The 19,795-nt window shown below is 47.7% G+C and overlaps 1 protein-coding gene across 1 annotated transcript; it reads right to left on the minus strand.

Annotated features, from left to right (window-relative positions):
- Positions 1–19,568, minus strand: LOC115638284 (olfactory receptor 4Q2-like). The gene is made up of 4 exons (XM_030539874.1): positions 18,871–19,568; positions 15,496–15,628; positions 11,713–12,673; positions 1–129 (listed from the first exon to the last, which is right to left on the minus strand). The coding sequence occupies exons 3-4, from the start codon at positions 12,643–12,645 to the stop codon at positions 100–102; spliced, it is 963 nt and encodes a 320-aa protein (XP_030395734.1). The 5' UTR covers positions 12,646–12,673; positions 15,496–15,628; positions 18,871–19,568; the 3' UTR covers positions 1–99.
- Positions 19,569–19,795: the final 227 nt, after the last annotated feature.

The following is a 19,795-nucleotide window of genomic DNA, read 5'->3' on the forward strand; positions in this document are numbered from 1 at the left end:
TGTTTGCTGGGAGGATCATGGAGTAGAAGACGAGGAACAAGATGAAGAGGAAGAGCTGGATCTCCCGGGTCTGGGATAGCCCCAGTAGCACAAACTCTGTCACCCCTGTGCCATTCTCATGCTCCATCCCTGTAACAAACCAATGTGGTACATTGTCATTGCTACAATTGTTGACTCAAGCAATTAGCCAAACATTCAGTGTTTAATGATAATTTCTGGTTGGGAGGGGAATTTGTTGATGGAGTCAGGAATTTCTTTGATGCAATCTTGCATATTTACAGAAAACATACCAATACTGTTTCCCTGAGCACAGGAGGAACCAAACAACAGGAGAGAGTGTCTTTGATCACCACTCAAATCCTCTTTCACCTACCCTAAATGAGAGGCAGCAATTTTGTCCCACCCATCGATACCTACAATCCAATACCAGAAGAGACCTTGCAATACATGGACATCCTGTACTAGGTTTGGAAGTTTGACATTTTTATTGTCCAATGTCTGTTGATGTTGATTTCATCAAGCACACACACAAGCAAATGAAAAAAGATTTCCATGAATAATAATGAAAATTTACAAAGGCAAAGGAAGAAAAATGCTGTTAAAGAACGTATTTGAATTTGACTTAAAGACATATACTTTGTATATTTTGACATGTGATGTTGACCATTTGTATTTTAATGGTTGTAAAGATTTAACATTTTGAATTTCAACATCTGCTGTCATGAAATAATTATTATCACCAAAGTTTGATTCATCTCCAATTTCCTGTGCAAAAATGTATATTGCTAAACATCAAAAAATGACTTCAAAATAAACATCACTATTATCTGTGTAGATTATAACAAAATAAAAATGGAATTCTGCTGAGTCTATATCTAACACAGGCCATAGGACTTCCCGGGATATGTTCTGGTTTGAATTAGAGCAGATCTTTGAGAAAAACAATGCCTCTTGATTTAAAAATTGTCCCTGATGGAGAATCCCCCACATACCAACAAGATTCAACCCAACCCACAACATAATTATAATTTATTAATTGTATTGGGGGCAGGCATTTCCGTGAGTACCACAAAACATTTTGGCAAAAAAACTAGCACTAGCAGAATCAATAGATTGATGGCTAACGGACAGATCTTAATAAGTAGTCATCAATGGCGATTCCTTATCTGGTGGGGTGTTTCTAGTGGAGTTCTGCAGGGAATGGATCTTGATCAGCAGCTATTCAACCTCTTTACCGGTGATAGGGAAGTGAATATAAAATTACTGGTGATCAGACAGGTGACACCACTATTGGGAGAGTGGGAAATAATGCTGAGGCTGGGGCAGTCACACAGACTGAGCCAGATCGCTTACTGATCCGACCCCATTCAAAAAATGGTGTTGCAGTACAGCCAAATTGAAAGTTATACATCATGCCTACAGAACAGGGGACTGTGTCCTGGCAATTAGTGACAGAGAAGGATTGGCAGCTCAGCATGGACGAGCAATTCACCTTGATGTATTAAGAGGGCTGTGGTGAGCAGGAACCCAGCACTGTACTGGGCACTGGTGAGAGTGATACTGGAATCCTACGCCCAGCTCTGGGGTACACGTTTTTGAAAAGATGCTGGCAAATTGGAAGGGTGGGGGCATAGAGAGCCACGAAAATGATCTGAGGGCTGGAGAAAATGTCTGGCAGAGAGAGATTTAAAAGGCTCAATCCTTTTAGTGACTGAAAAAGAACACTGAGAGGTGATTTGCTCATGCTGTATAAGGACCTTCCCAGGGAGAAAAGACCAGCCACTAAAGGGTTCATTAGTCTAGGAGAGAAAGGCAGAACAAGAACTAATGGCTGGAGGTTAGTGGTGGATTGTCTATCTTTTGGTTTCTTCAGATTCAGACCTTTCTGGAAGATGCTTTAGTTAAACACAAGTGATGGGGTTCAATACGGGGGCAGCTGGGTGAAATCCACTGGCCTGGATTATACAGGAGCTCACATTCAATGTTCTAGTGGTTGCTTCTAGCCTTTACATTTGTGAATCTGAGAATCAATGAATGTCTGAATTATGGTAACATCTAGCGGTTACTGAGGTCAGACCTCCAGATATGTCTAGTGCTGCACAGGCCTGATCAAGGTCATGGCCCTCCTCATTATTTATGCTTTCTATTATTTGTGTATTTATAAATTCCTTTATGTAGCTGCAAAAAGAACAGGAGTACTTGTGGCACCTTAGAGACTAACAAATTTATTTCAGCATAAACTTTCGTGGGCTACTGCTCACTTCTTGGGATGCATAGAATGGAACACACAGACAGAAGATGTTTATACATACAGAGAACATGAAAAGGTGGAAGTAGGCATACCAACTGGAAGAGTCCAGTCTGTTGAGATGAACTATCAACAGGAGAAAAAAAACCTTTGAAGTGATAATTGAGATGACCCATAGAAAATGTTAAGTAAACTTAACATAGATTAAATTAATGTAATGACCCAGCCATTCCCAGTCTCTATTTAAACCTAAGTTAATTGTATTTAATTTACATATTAATTTGAGTTCAGCAGTCTCTCTTTGGAGCCTGTTTTTGAAGTTTTTATGTTGCAAAATTGCCACTTTCAAGTCTGTCACTGAGTGGTTAGAGAGGTTGAAGTGTTCTCCCACTGGTTTTTGAATGTTATGATTCCTGATGTCAGATTTGTGTCCATTTATTCTTTTGCGTAGATACTGTCCGGTTTGGGCAATGTACATGGCAGAGGGGCATTGCTGGCACATGATGGCGTATATGGTTGGGTCATTACACTAATTGAATCTATTTCCCTATGTTAAGTTCTCCTTACACCTTCTATGGGTCACCTCAATTATCACTTCAAAGTTTTTTTTCTCCTGTTGATGATAGCTCATCTCAATTGATTGGACTCTTCCAGTTGGTATGCATACTTCCATCTTTTCATGTTCTCTGTATGTATAAATATCTCCTGTCTGTGTGTTCCATTCTATGCATCCGAAGAAGTGAGATGTAACCCACAAAAAGCTCATGCTGAAATAAATTTTTGTGGATACAGACTAACATGGCTGCTACTCTTAAACCTATTTTCATGTAGCTGTTCATTTATTTGTTCCTTCTCTATTTTTCTCTACATTCATTCATTTATTTACCTGTCCCTTTATTTCTGTTATTTTCTGATTTATTCCTGATGGCCATCGTGTCTGGCTTCCATCACCTCGGTAGTAGAAATGGAGCCTGAGACATAAATCCTTTTATCAGAAGTCCAGTCTGAGGCTCGAGGCCTGAATTAAAGTAATGGTCAAGCCTTGCTGACATAAAGCAAAGTTAGCAAAAGTCAGGCTGTGAGTAGACGTCAGGCTCTGCCTGTGTGCACTCTCAGAACTTGGCAAGCACAGGGCTGCTATTGCAGAAACACACATTCCAAAGCAGTACTGGGCACAGGACACTCATGCAAACACACTCCAGCAGTGTGGTACCAGAACATCCCGATACCAAGTATGGTACAAACACACCCTCCCAAAGATAACGAGAACACATTGACCCCTGCTAAAGGTAAGGTCAGGATGACAGAGTGATGGATAGAGATGTTTTGATTGAACCAAAATATACCAGGTAGAGGTAGTAGCTAATAACGTCAGAGGGTTGTAATTGATGTTACTTGTTTGTATTGATTTATAAAGTGGAGTCTCAGAGGGAGTGTGTGGCTGGCCTAGGGGGCAGTGGAAAGTCCTGCCAGCGAGTGAGCGGCTCCACTGTGATAGGCATACATGTGTTAATGGTTCTGCAGAATGTATGGGATACTAGGACCTGCTTCATGGACAATAAACATGGCCAGGTGACTATGCTACTAAATGGGTCTGTGGTTATCAGGCAGTTTGATCGGAGCCTGCTCTAAGGGCAGAGCCAGTGCAGCATGCAGAGGGAACAGACACATGCAGCCAGGATCTGACAACAGCATCGACAGCTAGACATTCATTCATTTCTTCTTCCATTCGTTCATGGATCCCACCATGTATTCATTCTTTTAATCACAGATTCATTGTTTCATTTCTTAATTAAAACCTTCCTTCCCTTTAATTTATACCTTCCCCTGTTGACGTGTTTATTTCCTTTCTCTTTCTTTCTTTCTTTCTTTCTTTCTTTCTTTCTTTCTTTCTTTCTTTCTTTCTTTCTTTCTTTCTTTCTTTCTACAGTCATTTATTTATTCCTTCCCTTCTTTGTTAGTTTAACCCCTCAATGAGAAGTTCAGCACACACATACAGCCAGACATCACGCTAGCCTTGCTAGCTTCTGCTTTAGTCATGTATTAATAAATGCCCTCACATATTTATCCCTCCATTGGCTCATTCATTCCCCAGTTATTCATTCCGTGCATTGACTGAGTTGATACAAACACACAGTGGACGTGCAATGGGAACAGCAACCCTAAAAGCACCCTGACATCCCCGGTCACACATGCTATGAAATCTGAACTCTGTCCTCCTGAAGCAGGATACAAGGTGGGGCTTTGGATTTGGATTGAGAGGCACTGATAGACCTAGGGGGTGGGCAGGGCTAGTCTAGCAGGGAGCTGTGGGTTAGGACTAAAGGAAACCCACAGAGCTGGGGTTGGGGGAGCCCAGGACTAGGGTAGCAGGGGGCTGTGGATTATGATTGAGAGGCATCGACAGAGCTGTTGGGAGTGGTGGCAGGGCTAGGATAGTAGGGGGCTGCTGGGTGGGAATGAGGTGTACCAGCAGAGCAGTGGAGTGGTGAGGGGAAGCCCAGGTCTTGGCCATAAGGGGCTGCGGGTATGGATTGAGGGGTAGCGACAGAGCTGGTGGGGAGCCCAGGACTGTGTTAGCAGGGGCTGTGGGTTGGCTTGAGGAGTGCTGGCAGAGCTGATGCGGGAGCTTTAGCGTAGGAGGGGGGTTCTGTTGGGCCTGAGGGGCAGCTAGAACTGGAGAGTGAGGGCTGGTGGGGACTGAACAAGAGGGCAGGACAGGCTGACACTCACCCTGCACTGCTTCCCACGCCAGGTCCCATCTCTGTCCCTTCCTGACTTATGGACCAATCCCCTCATATAACCTCCTGCTATATCCCCTCTGGGGCCCCCATGGGAGCTCTGGGAGATGAGCAATGAGGGGAGAGAGAAGCCTGTGTAGCTCAGCCCTCAAGGGCCTCGTTAGCTGGAACTGGAACTATGTTGCCACTCTGCAGAGCTGGGTCAGGCGGGGACTGGGGAAACTGAGGGACAGAGCAAGGGAGGGAAGTCACTGTGCCCCAGAATGGAAGCCAGGCATCCCAAATCCCCTGCCGAGAGATACCCTTGCCTTATTATAACTGTCAACCAGGGAACTCAGCTAAGTTGAAGTCATTGACCCAAATCAAGCAGAGGCGGGATTTGAACTGGGGGGTTTCCCATTTCCTAGGAGAACTCGGGGGCTCTCAGGTATAAGGACAGACACACACAGACAGAGCAGGGTACACACCCTAGCAGGGGGCAGCAGGGACACCCTACCCACAGCCAGCCACAAAAATCTCTGCTTCTTCCTCGCCCCCCGAGCACACCCGGGGACAGGTTGCAGAGACAATGTAGCCAGAGCAATGCCTAAGTGAAGGGTTTTGCTATGGCGAAGACATGAGCTACTGTTCTGTAGCCACATCAGGACTAAGATGCTTCCACACACACCCACCGGTGACATTTCAGCACATTTGGGGATGCAGTTGGTGTTACATGTAGCTGCCTAGCATGTTTAGGTGCCTCCCAGGCTAGGTGGCAGCTAATTGTGGGGTTGTCAGGGTCTCACAAGGCCTAAATATGAGATGTGGGCTCCTGAGGTGGTGGCTGGGTGCTAGATCTAGCCACCAGTACCCTCAGGAGACACCACAGCCTACATGTTGGGGAGGATGTTTGAGGTGAGATCCCCATGGGAACGGAGGCTCTGTCTTTCCATACGCTGACTTGCCAAAACTCAGCTGAAAAATCTCTAGCAAAGGAGCTTTAACCACCTTGACAGGAGACTCTGCAGGGGCCTGGCCCCCCACAAACTCACTGGTCAGAGTCATCCGTGTATGATACACGAGGCACGACATCCAGCAGTGAGGGAGAGGAGGTGCCTGGAGGAAAACAGGGTCTATTTGTAGCATGGGGGTGTCCCCTTGGCCCTGCTCTGGAGAAGCTGATGAATTGCTTTCACCTCAGAACACGACCGAGTGGGCAGAAAATCAACCCAGGGCTGAGTGAGGTGGGCAGAAAAACACCCAGAGACACAAACAGCAGCTGAGCTTTGGAGTGCTTGGCCGTTCAGCTAAGAGAACAGAACCTGGCGCTGACAGGATGACAGTGCCCTGGAGGATGGGGCTGGGTGGGCCCAAGCCATCATCCCGGGGGATGTGCTGTCTGGGACGATCTTGAATTTTGGGGATGAGTGCGGACGGAACTATGTGGTCTCCTTTCTTTGCAACAAATTCATTGTCCTGTCCCGAGTGCCTGTTATACAGCCTAGTCACCCCTACCGCACCCCTCATCCTCTGCAGGCAGCAGGGGGTATGAGGTGTGAAGAGGTGGCTATACTGTATAATGGGCACTAGGGGGCAGCAGAGGGTGGGGGCGGGGAAGGGGCGGCTGTACTGTATATTGGGCACTAGGGGGCAGCAGAGGGTGGGGGCGGGGAAGGGGCGGCTGTACTGTATAATGGACACTAGGGGGCAGCAGACGGTGGGGGCGGGGAAGGGGCGGCTGTACTGTATAATGGGCACTAGGGGGCAGCAGAGGGTGGGGGTTGGGAAGGGGCGGCTGTACTGTATAATGGGCACTAGGGGGCAGCAGAGGGTGGCAGTGGGGAAGGGGCGGCTGTACTGTATAATGGGCAGTAGGGGGCAGAAGAAGGTGGGGTGGGGAAGGGGCGGCTGTACTGTATAATGGGCAGTAGGGGGCAGCAGAAGGTGGGGTGGGGAAGGGGTGGCTATACTGTATAATGGGCACTAGGGGGCAGCAGAGGGTGGGGGTGGGGAAGGGGTGGCTGTACTGTATAATGGGCACTAGGGGGCAGCAGATTGTGGGGGTGGGGAAGGGGTGGCTATACTGTATAATGGGCAGTAGGGGGCAGCAGAGGGTGGGGGTGGGGAAGGAGCGGCTGTACTGTATAATGGGCACTAGGGGGCAGAAGAAGGTGGGGGTGGGGAAGGAGCGGCTGTACTGTATAATGGGCACTAGGGGGCAGCAGAGGGTGGGGGTGGGGAAGGGGCGGCTGTATTGTATAATGGGCACTAGGGGGAGCAGGGGTGGGGGCGAGGAAGAGGTGGCTATACTGTATAATGGGCACTAGGGGGCAGCAGAGGGTGGAGGTGGAGAAGGGGCGGCTGTACTGTATAATGGGCACTAGGGGGCAGCAGAGGGTGGGGGTGGGAAGGGGCGGCTGTACTGTATAATGGGCACTAGGGGCAGCAGAGGGTGGAGGTGGGGAAGGGGCGGCTGTACTGTATAATGGGCACTAGGGGGCAGCAGAGGGTGGCAGTGGGGAAGGGGTGGCTGTACTATATAATGGGCACTAGGGGGCAGCAGAGGGTGGGGGCAGGGAGGGGCGGCTGTACTGTACAATGGGCACTAGGGGGCAGCAGAGGGTGGGGGTGGGGAAGGGGCGGCTGTACGGTATAATGGGCACTAGGGGGCAGCAGAGGGTTAGGGTGGGGAGGAGAAGACTGTACTGTATAAGGGGGACTAGAAACAGGAGAAAGAAGGAGAAAAACTGGCTAAAAGCTGTAGAAAGACATTACAGATCCATACATCCCAACACATGTAGTCCTGCCCCCATCCATCTCCTCCAGAGCAGGATCGTCCCTGAAGCCATGATATGAAGCCCCCCATGTCTTGTCCCATCTGGCCCCATTTCCCATGGTAGTATAAAAAATAATAATAGGGAAATACAGTCTGGATGACATTCCAGTGCACAACTGGTATTTAAAGAGCAGTTATCAATGCCTCACCGTCAAACAGGGAGGACATGCCAAGGGACCATCCGGGGATCTTTAAAAGGTTGGAACTATTCAGTTCTTTCATTAACACCTCAGATGAGAGCGCGGAGAAGATGCTTATAAAATCTGTAGATGATCCCAGGCTGTTGGGGGACACCAGGGCTTTGGAGGACAGGATTAGAATTCACATTGTCTTGAGCAATTGGAGAACTGCTCTGAAATACTGAGGGGAAATTCAGTGAAGACAAATGCAAATTAGTGCACCTAAGATGGTAAAATCAAATGCATGACTACAAAATGGGGAATAACTGGCTAGGTGGTGGCATTGCTGTAAGGGAGCCATGGGTTATCCTGGATCACAAACTGAATATGAGCCAAAAATGTGATGCAACTGAAAAAAAGGCTAATATTATTCTGGGGTGTATTAACAGGAACATCATCTGTAAGACATGGGAGATCATTGTCCTGCTCTACTCTGCTGGACTACTGTGTTCAGTTTTGAGCACCAAATCTTAAGAAAGATGTGGAGAAATTGAAAGAGTCCAGAGGAAGACAGGATACTGGGCTGGACCTCTGGCCAGAATGGCCGTTCTTCTGTTCTCATTTCATGGCTGATCTCCAGGGCCGGCTTTATGACCCACGGGGTCCAGAGCTTCGGCAGCACTTCGGAAATGGGGCATCCGCTCCAGGTTTTCCATGGCACTGAAGGATCCCATACCACTGAAATGCTCCCAAAGACCCCCGGAGTGGATCCCCCACCGCCGAAATGCTGCTGAAGACCCCCGGAGCAGGGCCCCCTTAGGCATGGGCTTGGGGCCCTCTTCGGCGTGGGGCCCGATTCTGGGGAATCAGGTGAATCAGCTCAAAGTCGGCCCTGCTTATCTCCTTCACTGCTGAGGGCTGTGGAGTTTTGCAACCAGAACCCATCAGTGAAGTTGACAAAGTCACCTAAGGGATCTGAAAACCTGATTCCAAAAGGAACGTGCTTGGGATCTTCTGCAGCTCCCTGGGTTTGATCTTCCCACCTTGGTGTGTTTCACCTGGCTGGGTCGCAATCTCTTTGATTGCCTCGTTAATACTGAACAGATACTTCTGCCTATACAGCTCCAGAGAGAGGCAGCCTGTAGCAATCTGAAGGGTGTGTTTTCTGGTCGGGGATATAATAATTTATTTGGGGTTGGGGGACACAGGAATCTTCACATCTGCCAAAGTTCAGAAGCATTTTTTGCCTTTGGCTGTGGTGTCTCTAAAGTCTCTGTGAACTGCAGTGGGATTTATCATCCCAGCTCCCTCTAGATCCTTGGAAACGCCCAGCCTCTGGCTGTAAACTTTTGCCTTGGCTTGCGGCCACCACCCAGCTTCCCTGGAGCTATTAGAGTTGGATTTAGGCTGAGTGTTCAACACTCAGAAACGCTGCTGTTGCACAAATGAGACCTTCAACTGCTTCACCAGGAGCAAAGCCCACTCTAGAATGCCCAAGAGCCCCAGGACACTCACCTAGGATGTGGGAGCCCCAGATTCAACTATGCACTAGATCAGAATGGGGATTTGAACCCAGATTTCTTGGGTCTACGGCAAGTGCTTTAACTGTGGCCCCACCTGGCCTTTGTGTGGGTTTGGCCTAGTTTGTGAAGCATGTCAGGGCTGGAGTGCCAAGTGGCGCAGCAGCATCAGGATTCACTTGCTTTTGTGCAGATCCACCAGTGGCAACCTGGGCATAGGGCTGGGCAACATGGGTAACCGCCTAGGGCTCTGTGGGTTGCACTGTGGCCAAGAGATAAGGGGCTCTGGCTCCCCTTTGCTGCCTGCCGGGTGTGGCCTGGCACAGCAGCAGTACCCACCTCCTTGTTCCCCAGAAGAGGCCCCCTTCTTGCCACCCCACCTGGTTTCCCATCCCAGCTCCTAGTCCCACCTCTGCACTCTGCGGGATGCTGGGCTCTATCCCTTCACTCTCTGTGACTCTCCCCAGCCTGAGCCATTCCTCCTTTCTGCCATCCAGCAAGTGAGCTCTGTCCCCAGTGCAGCATGGCAGGCGGCGGCCCAGGAGAAAATGTGGCCCACTGCACTGGCAAAAGCCCCACAACCAGTCCAGACAGCCACAGGGCTCAGGGCCAGTCTCATGGGTGGGCGACATGGTCAGGAGGGCTCTGTGGCCAAGAGGCAAGGAATGGGGTGAGCCAGGGGTGCGAGGCCACTGACGGATTCTCGGGGCAATGAAGGGAAGGCAGTGGGGTGATAGGGGGCGGGGGAGAGCCCAGGGAGGCAGTGAGGGTCTGGGGGGCCAAAGTACAAGTTTGCACAGGGCACCATTTTCCCTAAAGCTGGCCCTGCCTGGGCACCATTGCTGCCTCAGTGCAGAACTGGGTGTCTGCTGAGGTCCAATCCAACTGGCTGAGATCATTTTGCTGCAGATTCTTGCCACGGTTCCAGATGTGAGTGTGCACAAAAAAGAAAAATCGGAGAAATTTGACTGGCAGGTTCTTTTTTGCAGGTGCTCTATCTCTGGGATCCTTTGACCAAATGCTCCCCCAATTTGCATCCCTAATTTGATGAGAGATCCTGAAAAAACATGGCAATTTCCAAGACAATCAAAATAGGCAAGTGGATTTTAGGGCCCTTTGGAAAATTGCCTCTTACTAATGATGGTGTCGCTAGACCTTCTCTGTTCCATTGAAGGGGAGAAGAGCTACGGGAATGATCTGTGGCCTGGAGACCCAATGGCTGGGAGCTGGAGTCAGCAAAGTCCAGGCTGGACATAAGGTGCAATTACCTGGGGACATGATGGATTCTCCATCTCTTGGAGATTTTCCATGGAGATGGGGCACCTCTTTCCAAGAAATTTGCTCCAGGTCAACTGCAATGAGTCATTGGATGTGATCATCCGGAGATGAGATTTGATTATAATAATGATCCTTCCTGGGCCTTATCATCTATGCATCTAGGAAATTCTGTGCCTCGGTTTCTTTATCTGGCATTCCCGAGCTGTGAGAGTTTCCAAGAAGGCTGCCTCTTGGAGGACAAACATTCTGATATTTGCTGAAAGCTTCCCCAGAAACCAGTGGCAATTTCTTGCTGGGTGCATCAGCTCCTAACAATGTCCCAGGCGGTGGGGAATCATTATCTGTAATTAATACCCTAGGGGACAGAGCTGAATTGTGAAAACAGCCAGTGGCATTCCCTTGGGGAGTAAGGGCTGACAAGGCACTTTGGGTCCAGTGTTTGCTGCCAAAATCCACCCCGGGACCACATTGCCAAGTTGCAATGTACCATCTTGGGGCAATGTCGCCCCCTAGTGGCAGCATGGCAAAATCAGCAACATGATAGTGCAGCAGCTAGGGGCTCTCCTTTAACTCAGTGGGCATGTGGAGGAGAAGATCTCAAGTTCTAATCCCAGGTCCCCCAGCAGGGAGGGCTGGGATTTAGGTGTTGTGGGCCTCTTTGTCTTGCAGGACATGGGGTTGGTTAATGCAGGCTGCATGTTACAGAGCTATCCAATAACTGCTAATGACGTTCCTGTTGTAAGGGAGTTGGGGGGTCGAGTGGAGGTGAAGGGCTAAGAACCAGGATTCCTGGGTTCTATCCCCAGCTCTGGGAGAGGAGTGGGGTTTAGTGGGTTAGAGTTGGGATGGGGCTAGGAGGCAGGACTCCTGGCTTTTATGGCTCCCCTGCCTTGCCCAGCCCATATCTCCCCAAGATGACTGCCATGGCTGATCCATATCTCCCCAAGATGGCTGCCTGATTCTCAGCTCTCCCTGCATCTCAGACTATTACCTTCTCCCTGGAAGTAATGCCCTTTGTCCTCAGTCTCTTCATGGCTGACTTCACCTCTTTGTTCCTGAGCGTGTAGATCAAGGGGTTGAGCATGGGGGTGATGATGTTGTACAGGACTGAGACCAGCTTGTCCACTGAGAAGATGGAGAAGGGCCAGGTGTAGATGAAGATGCAGGGCCCAAAGGATAAGGTCACCACAGTCAGGTGTGAGGCACAGGTGGATAGCGCTTTGCGCCACCCTTCAGGGGAGCGAATTCTCACCAAGATGGTGATGTAGGAGGCTACCAGGATAATGAAGCAGCTGGTGGAGATCAGCCCACTGTTGGAGACCATGAGCAGCTCCACCACGTAGGTGTCGGTGCAGGCCAGCTTGATCACTGGTGGGACATCGCAGAAGAAGTTGTCCACCCAGTTGGGCCCGCAGAAGGGCAGCCGCATGGTGAGGATGGTCTGGACCGTGGAGTGGATGAACCCTCCCGCCCAGGAAGCTGCCACCATCCAGCTGCACAGTGTCCGATTCATGATGCTGGGGTAGTGGAGGGGCTTGCAGATGGCCACGTAGCGGTCGTAGGCCATGATAGTGAGCAGGAACATCTCGGCTCCTCCAACAAAGTGCAGAAAGAAGAGCTGGGCCATGCAGGCCTGGTAGGAAATACTCCTTCTCTCAGACAGGAAGTCCAACAGCATCTTGGGGGCAGTGACGGTGGAGTAGCAGAGGTCCAGGAAGGAGAGGTTGCCCAGCAGGAAATACATGGGAGTGCGGAGGCAGGGGTCAGAGCTGACCGTCACCATGATGAGGGTATTACCCACCAGCGTGGAGACATAGACCAAGAGAAATACAGCAAACAAGGCGGCCTGGGACTGTGGAGTCGGGGAAAGGGCTGCCAGGAGGAACTCCCCCACTGGAGTCTGGTTTCTCCACAGCTGCTCCATTGGGCCTGTGAAATCAAGTCTGAGGGACCTGGAGGGGGACGTGAGGAGAAATAAAGAGATAAATTCAAAGGATTCTACTCACGCCTTCCTCCTTTTGCAGTCATTGGGCACAATCCTGAGTGGCTTCCTCAGACTTTATTTATTTTCTAGGAGTCTGGGCAATAAGTGAGAGGAACAGGAAATTCTCATAGCTGAGAAACAATTTGATGTAATTGGCATTATTGGTGGAATGATTTACAAGAATAGAATGTTACAGTCACTGGTTATAACCTGTTTGGGAAGTATTGAATAGGGGAAAGAGGCGTAAGGGGTGTCACTCCACATTAAAGACACTATTACTTGTTTTCGAGGTATTGATAATTCAGAACCACAGAATCTTGAATTCAAGATCAACCCACTAACTAACAAAGCAAGGCAGGGATATTGTTGGAGTCTGTTACAGAGCACTAAATCAAATCAGAGAACAGGACAAGTTCCTCTTTGAACACCTGCTCATAATTATGTGGAAGGAAAAGCTGTGTCGTTATGGGGGACTTTGAGCAGGGAGTTGTACATGGGAGGTCTTGTGCAGCCAGTTAAACATCATTGGAATTTCTCAAAATTATAAATGATGATTTTCTAATGCAAAAACTATTGCACCCAGCATGAGGTAAATTGATTTTGGAATTCATTAGGCTGGATAAAGGTGGACTAATTACTAGATGGAAAGTTGGTGGTTCTGTAGAGACTGGGGATCATGACATGATTATATTCAATATCAGCAAACAGAGGACAGTCCCATCCAGTAATATTACACATGGTGCTTCAAAAGGAGTAATTTCTGAACACAGGAAAATTGTGAGCAAAATTGTGGTCCAGATAATACTTTGTCCTGCCATGAGTTCACGGGGCTAGACTAGTTGTCCTCTCGAGATCCCTTCCAGTCCTATGATTCTATGAAAACTGATTGGGAGGAAAAATGTAGACAGAAAAACGTGAATGAAAATTGGGAGTTCTTTAAGAAGAGTTTATCAGATGGCCATAAGATTATGATTCTAAAAGCCCATCCTGGTTCAGTGTTGAAGTAAAGGCAGAAATAAAAAAATAAAAAAAAGCAATATATAAAATGCAAAATAGATAGCAACCAATATAAATTAGACATTATGAATTGCAGGAAATTGATAGGGGAAGCTAAAGACATCAAGCAAATCTCCAAGGCTGGCAGGAATAAGGAGAATAAAAAGAAGCTTTTTAAAGACCAAAAAAAATCCTAGCAAAGGTATAGGCCCATTCCTACATGGAGATGGTAAAATTGTTAATAATGATGCAGAAAAGTAAATATTCCTGCTCTGTATTTGGAAAGAAGCAGGATGGTATATTCCTATCACATAAGAACATAAGAATGGCCGTACCGGGTCAGACCAAAGGTCCATCTAGCCCAGTATCTGTCTACCGACAGTGGCCAAAGCCAGGTTCCCCAGAGGGAGTGAAGCTAACAGGCAATGATCAAGTGATCTCTCTCCTGCCATCCATCTCCATCCTCTGATAAGCAGAGGCTAGGGACACAATTCTTTACCCTTCCTGGCTAATAGCCATTTATGGACTTAGCCACCATGAATTTATCCAGTTCCCTTTTAAACATTGTTATAGTCCCAGCCTTCACAACCTCCTCAGGTAAGGAGTTCCACTAGTTGTCTGTGTGCTGTGTGAAGAACAACTTCCTTTTATTTGTTTTAAACCTGCTACCTATTAATTTCATTTGGTGACCCCTAGTTCTTGTATTATGGGAATAAGTAAATAACTTTTCCTTATCCACTTTCTCAACATCAGTCATGATTTTATATACCTCTAGCATATCCCCCCTTAGTCTCCTCTTTTCCAAGCTGAAGAGGCCTAGCCTCTTTAATCTTTCCTCGTATGGCACCCTCTCCAAACCCCTAATCATTTTAGTTGCCCTTTTCTGAACCTTTTCTAGTGCTAGAATATCTTTTTTGAGGTGAGGAGACCACATCTGTACACAGTATTCGATGATGATGAAGGATGATGAAGTACTTTCCAGCCCATGAGTAACCAAGAAGGATGTTATACGACATCTACTAGGGAATACACATTTTTTAAATCTACAGGCCTGGATAATTTGAACCTAAGAGTACTAAAAGAGTTGGCTGATGAGATGTCTGGTCCTCTCATGTTATTTTGAAACAAAGTTTGGAATACCAGGGAAATTCCAGAAGACTAGACTAGTGCTAATGTTATGCCGGTATTCAAAAAGTGCAGATCCAGGTATATGGAGGTTGATTGGTCTGACATCAGTCCTGGGAAAAATAATGGGAAAAGTGCTACAGCAATCAGCTGATAAAGAAGTAAAATATGAGGCTATAATTAACAGCAGTCAACATGGAAAAACGGGGAGCAATGTAGCTGAGGGGTCAATGCAGATAAATGGCATTTACCCAGGTCCCATTTGGAGAATATGAAGTTTGGTTTCCCCACGTTTTTTTATCACTACACCTCTGAAAATAGGGCCTGCCAAACAGACCTGATTTCATTCTTGGATGAAGTGGCAAGTTTGTTTGACAAAAGTGCCTGCACAGATGTCATTGACAGAGAGTTCTGTAAGGGATTGGCTATCCCCACCCTGAAGTGGAAAGTGCCCACTAACTGCTGAACAGCGGGAGGTTCTGGGGCCGGACTCCCTCAATCACTCCTGCTGAAGTCATTCCACTTTGTATAAATAATTAAATAGCTGGTGGAGCAGATCCCACACCTTCCCAAGGAACATGCATGTCCCTTTTGCCATGGGACGTGACTCCAATATACATGGATCAGTCAGTACTGTGGGAGTTGATTTTAAAGAGTCTCATTACGTACCTGAAATACTGGTGGCCGTGGTTGAGCAGAAGGGGAGACAGAGAGAAAATTTCCACTGGCAAAAGGACCAACAAGTCAGAGCCGGTTCAGCTTTCTGGGGAGATGATTTTTTAGTTGTCTAATTTGTTAATGGCTGTCAGATAAAGAGAGTGACTTTAGAAAGGTAAAATAGCAGGGAACCTGCCTGGGTTGTAACTCTTTAAAAGTCTAGAACCTCTGTCATCAAAGGGACTCGAGAGACTGAGATTTTTAAAATCTGAAATTATTACTTGTCTCATCTATTGTGCTTTCCGCCCTGAGATCTCGAAGCACTTTACAAAGGCAGTTTGCTATCATTGTTGCCGAAGGGGAAACTGACGCTCAGCGAAGACTCTTACCTCAAATCACCTTGTCTAGTCCACAGGGCTGGTTCCAGGCACCAGCTTAGCAAGCAGGTGCTTGGGGCGGTCACTCTGGAGTGGGGCAGCAAGTTCAGATATTAGGCAGCAGGTCTCTCACTCCCACTCGGAGCAAAGGCCTTCCTGCTGAATTGCCGCAGATCGCGATCAAGGCTTTTTTTTTTTTTTGCTGCTTGGGGCGGCAAAACCCCTGGAGCCGGCCCTGCTAGACAACACCACTCAATGCGACTAAAATCCCTGCATCTTCAATCTGCCTGAGGAAGTTCAGAATAGTGTGAGAGACCCTGATATTCCCTGTCAGAGCTGGGAATAGAAGCCAGGAGTCCTGATTCCCAGGCCCCATTGCTCTAGCCTGCTAGAGCCTGCCAAACTAGGGAAAGGAATGCAGGTAGCCTGCACAAACCCTAGATCTCACTCCCTTCTCAAAGTTAGGGATGACACCCATGAGTCCTGATGCCCACCGTCACCTCTTCCCCTCCCTGATCTCCAACCACTAAACACTCACTTCTCATCACCATGGAAATATTGCTATCTTAACATCTCTCTGAAGAAATTCTGAAGTCAAAAGAGATCCAGAGAGCCACTGACCCTGTAATTTTCACACCAGCTGACTGGCAATTGACCAAGGTAATTTAGGCGTTGATTTTTCCAGGGCACCCGAAGAGAACCCAAATTCCATGAAATGTCTTTGAGAACTGGGTGCGCTGGAGATCCCAGCCTTATAGCAAGAGAAACAAGAGTTTGGAGGAATGTCTCAACCACTCCACAGGAAAATCTGCAATGGAGAGATGGCAAAACCATATGGAGCTCTTGTTTAGCGGAGCATTATGCAGGACTATAACCGTCAGCTCTCTATTTAACGGGGCACTACTGTGTCATAGAGAGAACATCTTTACATACCCATGGCATGTTATTGCTGGTGATTTTATTAAATCGAGTGAAATCTCTGATTATACCGGGAATATCTATCAAATGTTAACATTTAACAAAAAATAGACAGGTATGCTGGGCTTTTTTGTGTGTACAGATGAATGTACTCTGGCTGTGTATTGAATAAATGGTAACTAAACATCTAAGTATCAGCAGCAAACCATTCCTAACCCCAGTCAATTACTACTTAGCTTATACCTGGTGTGAAATCTGTGTCCTCGCTACAGGAGATGAGGATCATAGAATCATAGAATATCAGGGTTGGAAGGGACCTCAGAAGGTCATCTAGTCCAACCCCCTGCTCAAAGCAGGACCAACTCCAACTAAAATATCCCAGCCAGGGCTTTGTCTAGCCTGACCTCAAAAACCTCTAAGGAAGGATGTTCTTATTAGCTCTATAAAAATCCAATCCGTTTTAAAATCAGCTAAATTCCAGGTCTCAATGAGATCCAGTGGCCATCAGTTCCACCAGACAATTGTGCAGTGCGTGAGAAAGTATTTCCTTGGCTTGGTTTTAAATCTGCTACCTTCCTTCCCAGGTCACCTTGATCTGATGTAAAGAACAGAAAGAGCAAAAAAAGTGCCTGTGTGTAATTAAAAGGCAGCCCATTCGAAACGGATGGAAGGAAACACTTTTTCCATGCAATGGGTAATTTAGACAGTGGGACTCATTGCCACAGGAAACCATTGAGACTAAGAATTTAGCAAGATGCCAAAAGGGGCTGGACATTTACATGGAGATCAAGACCATCCATTTATTATAAACACTACTGAAAATGTTGGAAGGGATGTTAAACTTCAAGCCTCAGGGCTAAATCTGTTCTCTATTAGAGAACAGGACGAGATCTGTCTGTGCCAGATAATTCTACATTTGTTCCCAGGGTTCTGACATCTCCTGCTGAAGCTGACCAATGTCAGAGACAGGTTACAGGATTAATTCAGTCTTGTGTCTGATCTTCTCTGATAAATCCTATATCCCTATGATCTCACTTCTCTGTCCCATTCATTATTCTCTCTCTCTCTCCAACATGTCCCCTCTTACTCTTTGCCTTTCTAAACAGACCCAGTCTTTTCAGCCTCTCTTCATAATGGGCCGAGTGCAGGGTGAAGCTGGACACCAGGACTCCTGGGTTCTGTCCCTGGTTCTAGGAGGGTGAAAAACTCTAGTAGATTAGCTCTGAGGTTGTGGGCTAGGACCTAAAATTCCTGGGTACTATTTTTATCTCTGGGCGGGGAGTGGGAGCTAGGGGTTAGAGCGAGGGGCTGAGAGTCAGGATCTCTGGGCTTGATTGTCAGCTCTGGAACTTCGTGGATTTTGAGATTGAAGGACTGGAAACTGGGATTCCTGGGTTCTATTCCTGGGCACTGGCCACTGTGGGAAGACATGATACTGGGCTAGTAAAGGAGGGGATCTAGTGGTTAGATGGATGGGGCTGGGAATCAGGACTCCTGGGTTCTTTTCTCAGCTCTGAAAGAGCAGTGGGATCCAGTGATTAGAAGGAGGGGGGCTGGAAGTCTGGATACTAGTGTCAGCTCTGGGAGGGTGGTTGGGTCTAGAGGGTTACACCAGTGAGGGGCTGGAGGCCAGGACTCCTGGGCTGTATTCTCAGCCCTGGCAGGGGAGTGTTGTCTCATGGAAAGTGGTGGTGGTGGGTCACAGCCCTGGCACAAATCTTATGTAAATATCAAGCTGGATGGCTGAGGTCTGCATTTTAAACCTGTTTTACCAAAGCTACTGCTCCCAGATTATGATAGACTTCCCTGCTCCCCACTGTTTTCCAACTGCTTGTGGGTTCGAGGCGGTGATAGGGCTCCAGATACATACCCCACTCTGCCTTTTGGCCAGCATTCATAGCATCACAGAGCCTCAAGGTTAGACGGGAACTCAAGGGTGATCTAGTCTAACCCCCGGCCAAGAAGCAAGATCTGTTGTGTCTCAAATTGCCAAGTCTCTGCAATTTTGAGTCACTAATAAATTAACGCACTCAACCACAGCTGTAGGAAGCATGAATAATTGTTCCATCCCAGAAGTTTGCCATCCACTCACCTCTCCAGAAGTCTCCCAAGCTGATCACATTTTGAGGTGCTGGTGGTTGCTCAGTTCTCCACTCTAACTCTGATAGCCCTTAGCCCTGCTACCGATCTATAAACTCACATGCTAATGAGAAAGTGCTGATGGATGCTCTCTGCTGGACCAGATGAAGGGAAATTGGCCCCCTAGGATTTGGGGGACAGCTGAGCTGGCATTTTAATTGCAATGGGGTTTATTAAACAGCGTCAAAGCAGGATGCAATCCCTGGCAGCTCAAACCCAGCTAACTTTTAGGGGGAGGCAGGAATCAGGCATGAAATAACCAGATTGCAAAGCAGATGAGATTTGTGTGTGTGTGGAGGGGAAGGGGGGGCATAGGGTTTTCAAAGCTACCTAGGAGATTTGAACACACAGAGTCTGTTGAAAAAGCATGGGCACTGAATGTATAGCCCCTACCCCCAAGTGGCTTTGCAAATCCTATCTTAACAGCCTAGTACCAGTTAAATGGGGGAAACTGAGGCACACATAAGGAAAGGGCTAGATCCACCAAGGGATTTAGGAGCCTACATCCAACATTGAAGTTCCACTGGGATCCTCAAAACCTTCACTCAGCTGTCACCTGCCTCTGGAGGTGCCTAAACTCCCCCAGGCTCAGATCCTCCAAGGTGCTAAGCCACCTAGTGCTAGGTTAACTAGGACTTAATTTTCTGCTGGTGAGGATGTGCAAGCCAGCAACATCCTGAGGTGTCCTGAAACTGAGTGTTCCCTACAGGGCATTTATCTGGAAGCCCCAGCTTCAAATCCACACAGTGCCTGTTATAGAGCAGGTCTGAACTCAGGTGAGCTGGACATGGGTCTCACAGGATAGTGCCCCTAACCAGTGTGCTATGGGGCAACCTAGTTTATAGCTGTCTCAGTCTCCCCTTTGAATGATATAATTA

This window comes from Gopherus evgoodei, chromosome 21 (assembly GCF_007399415.2).
Source record: "Gopherus evgoodei ecotype Sinaloan lineage chromosome 21, rGopEvg1_v1.p, whole genome shotgun sequence".
NCBI lineage: Eukaryota > Metazoa > Chordata > Testudines > Testudinidae > Gopherus > Gopherus evgoodei.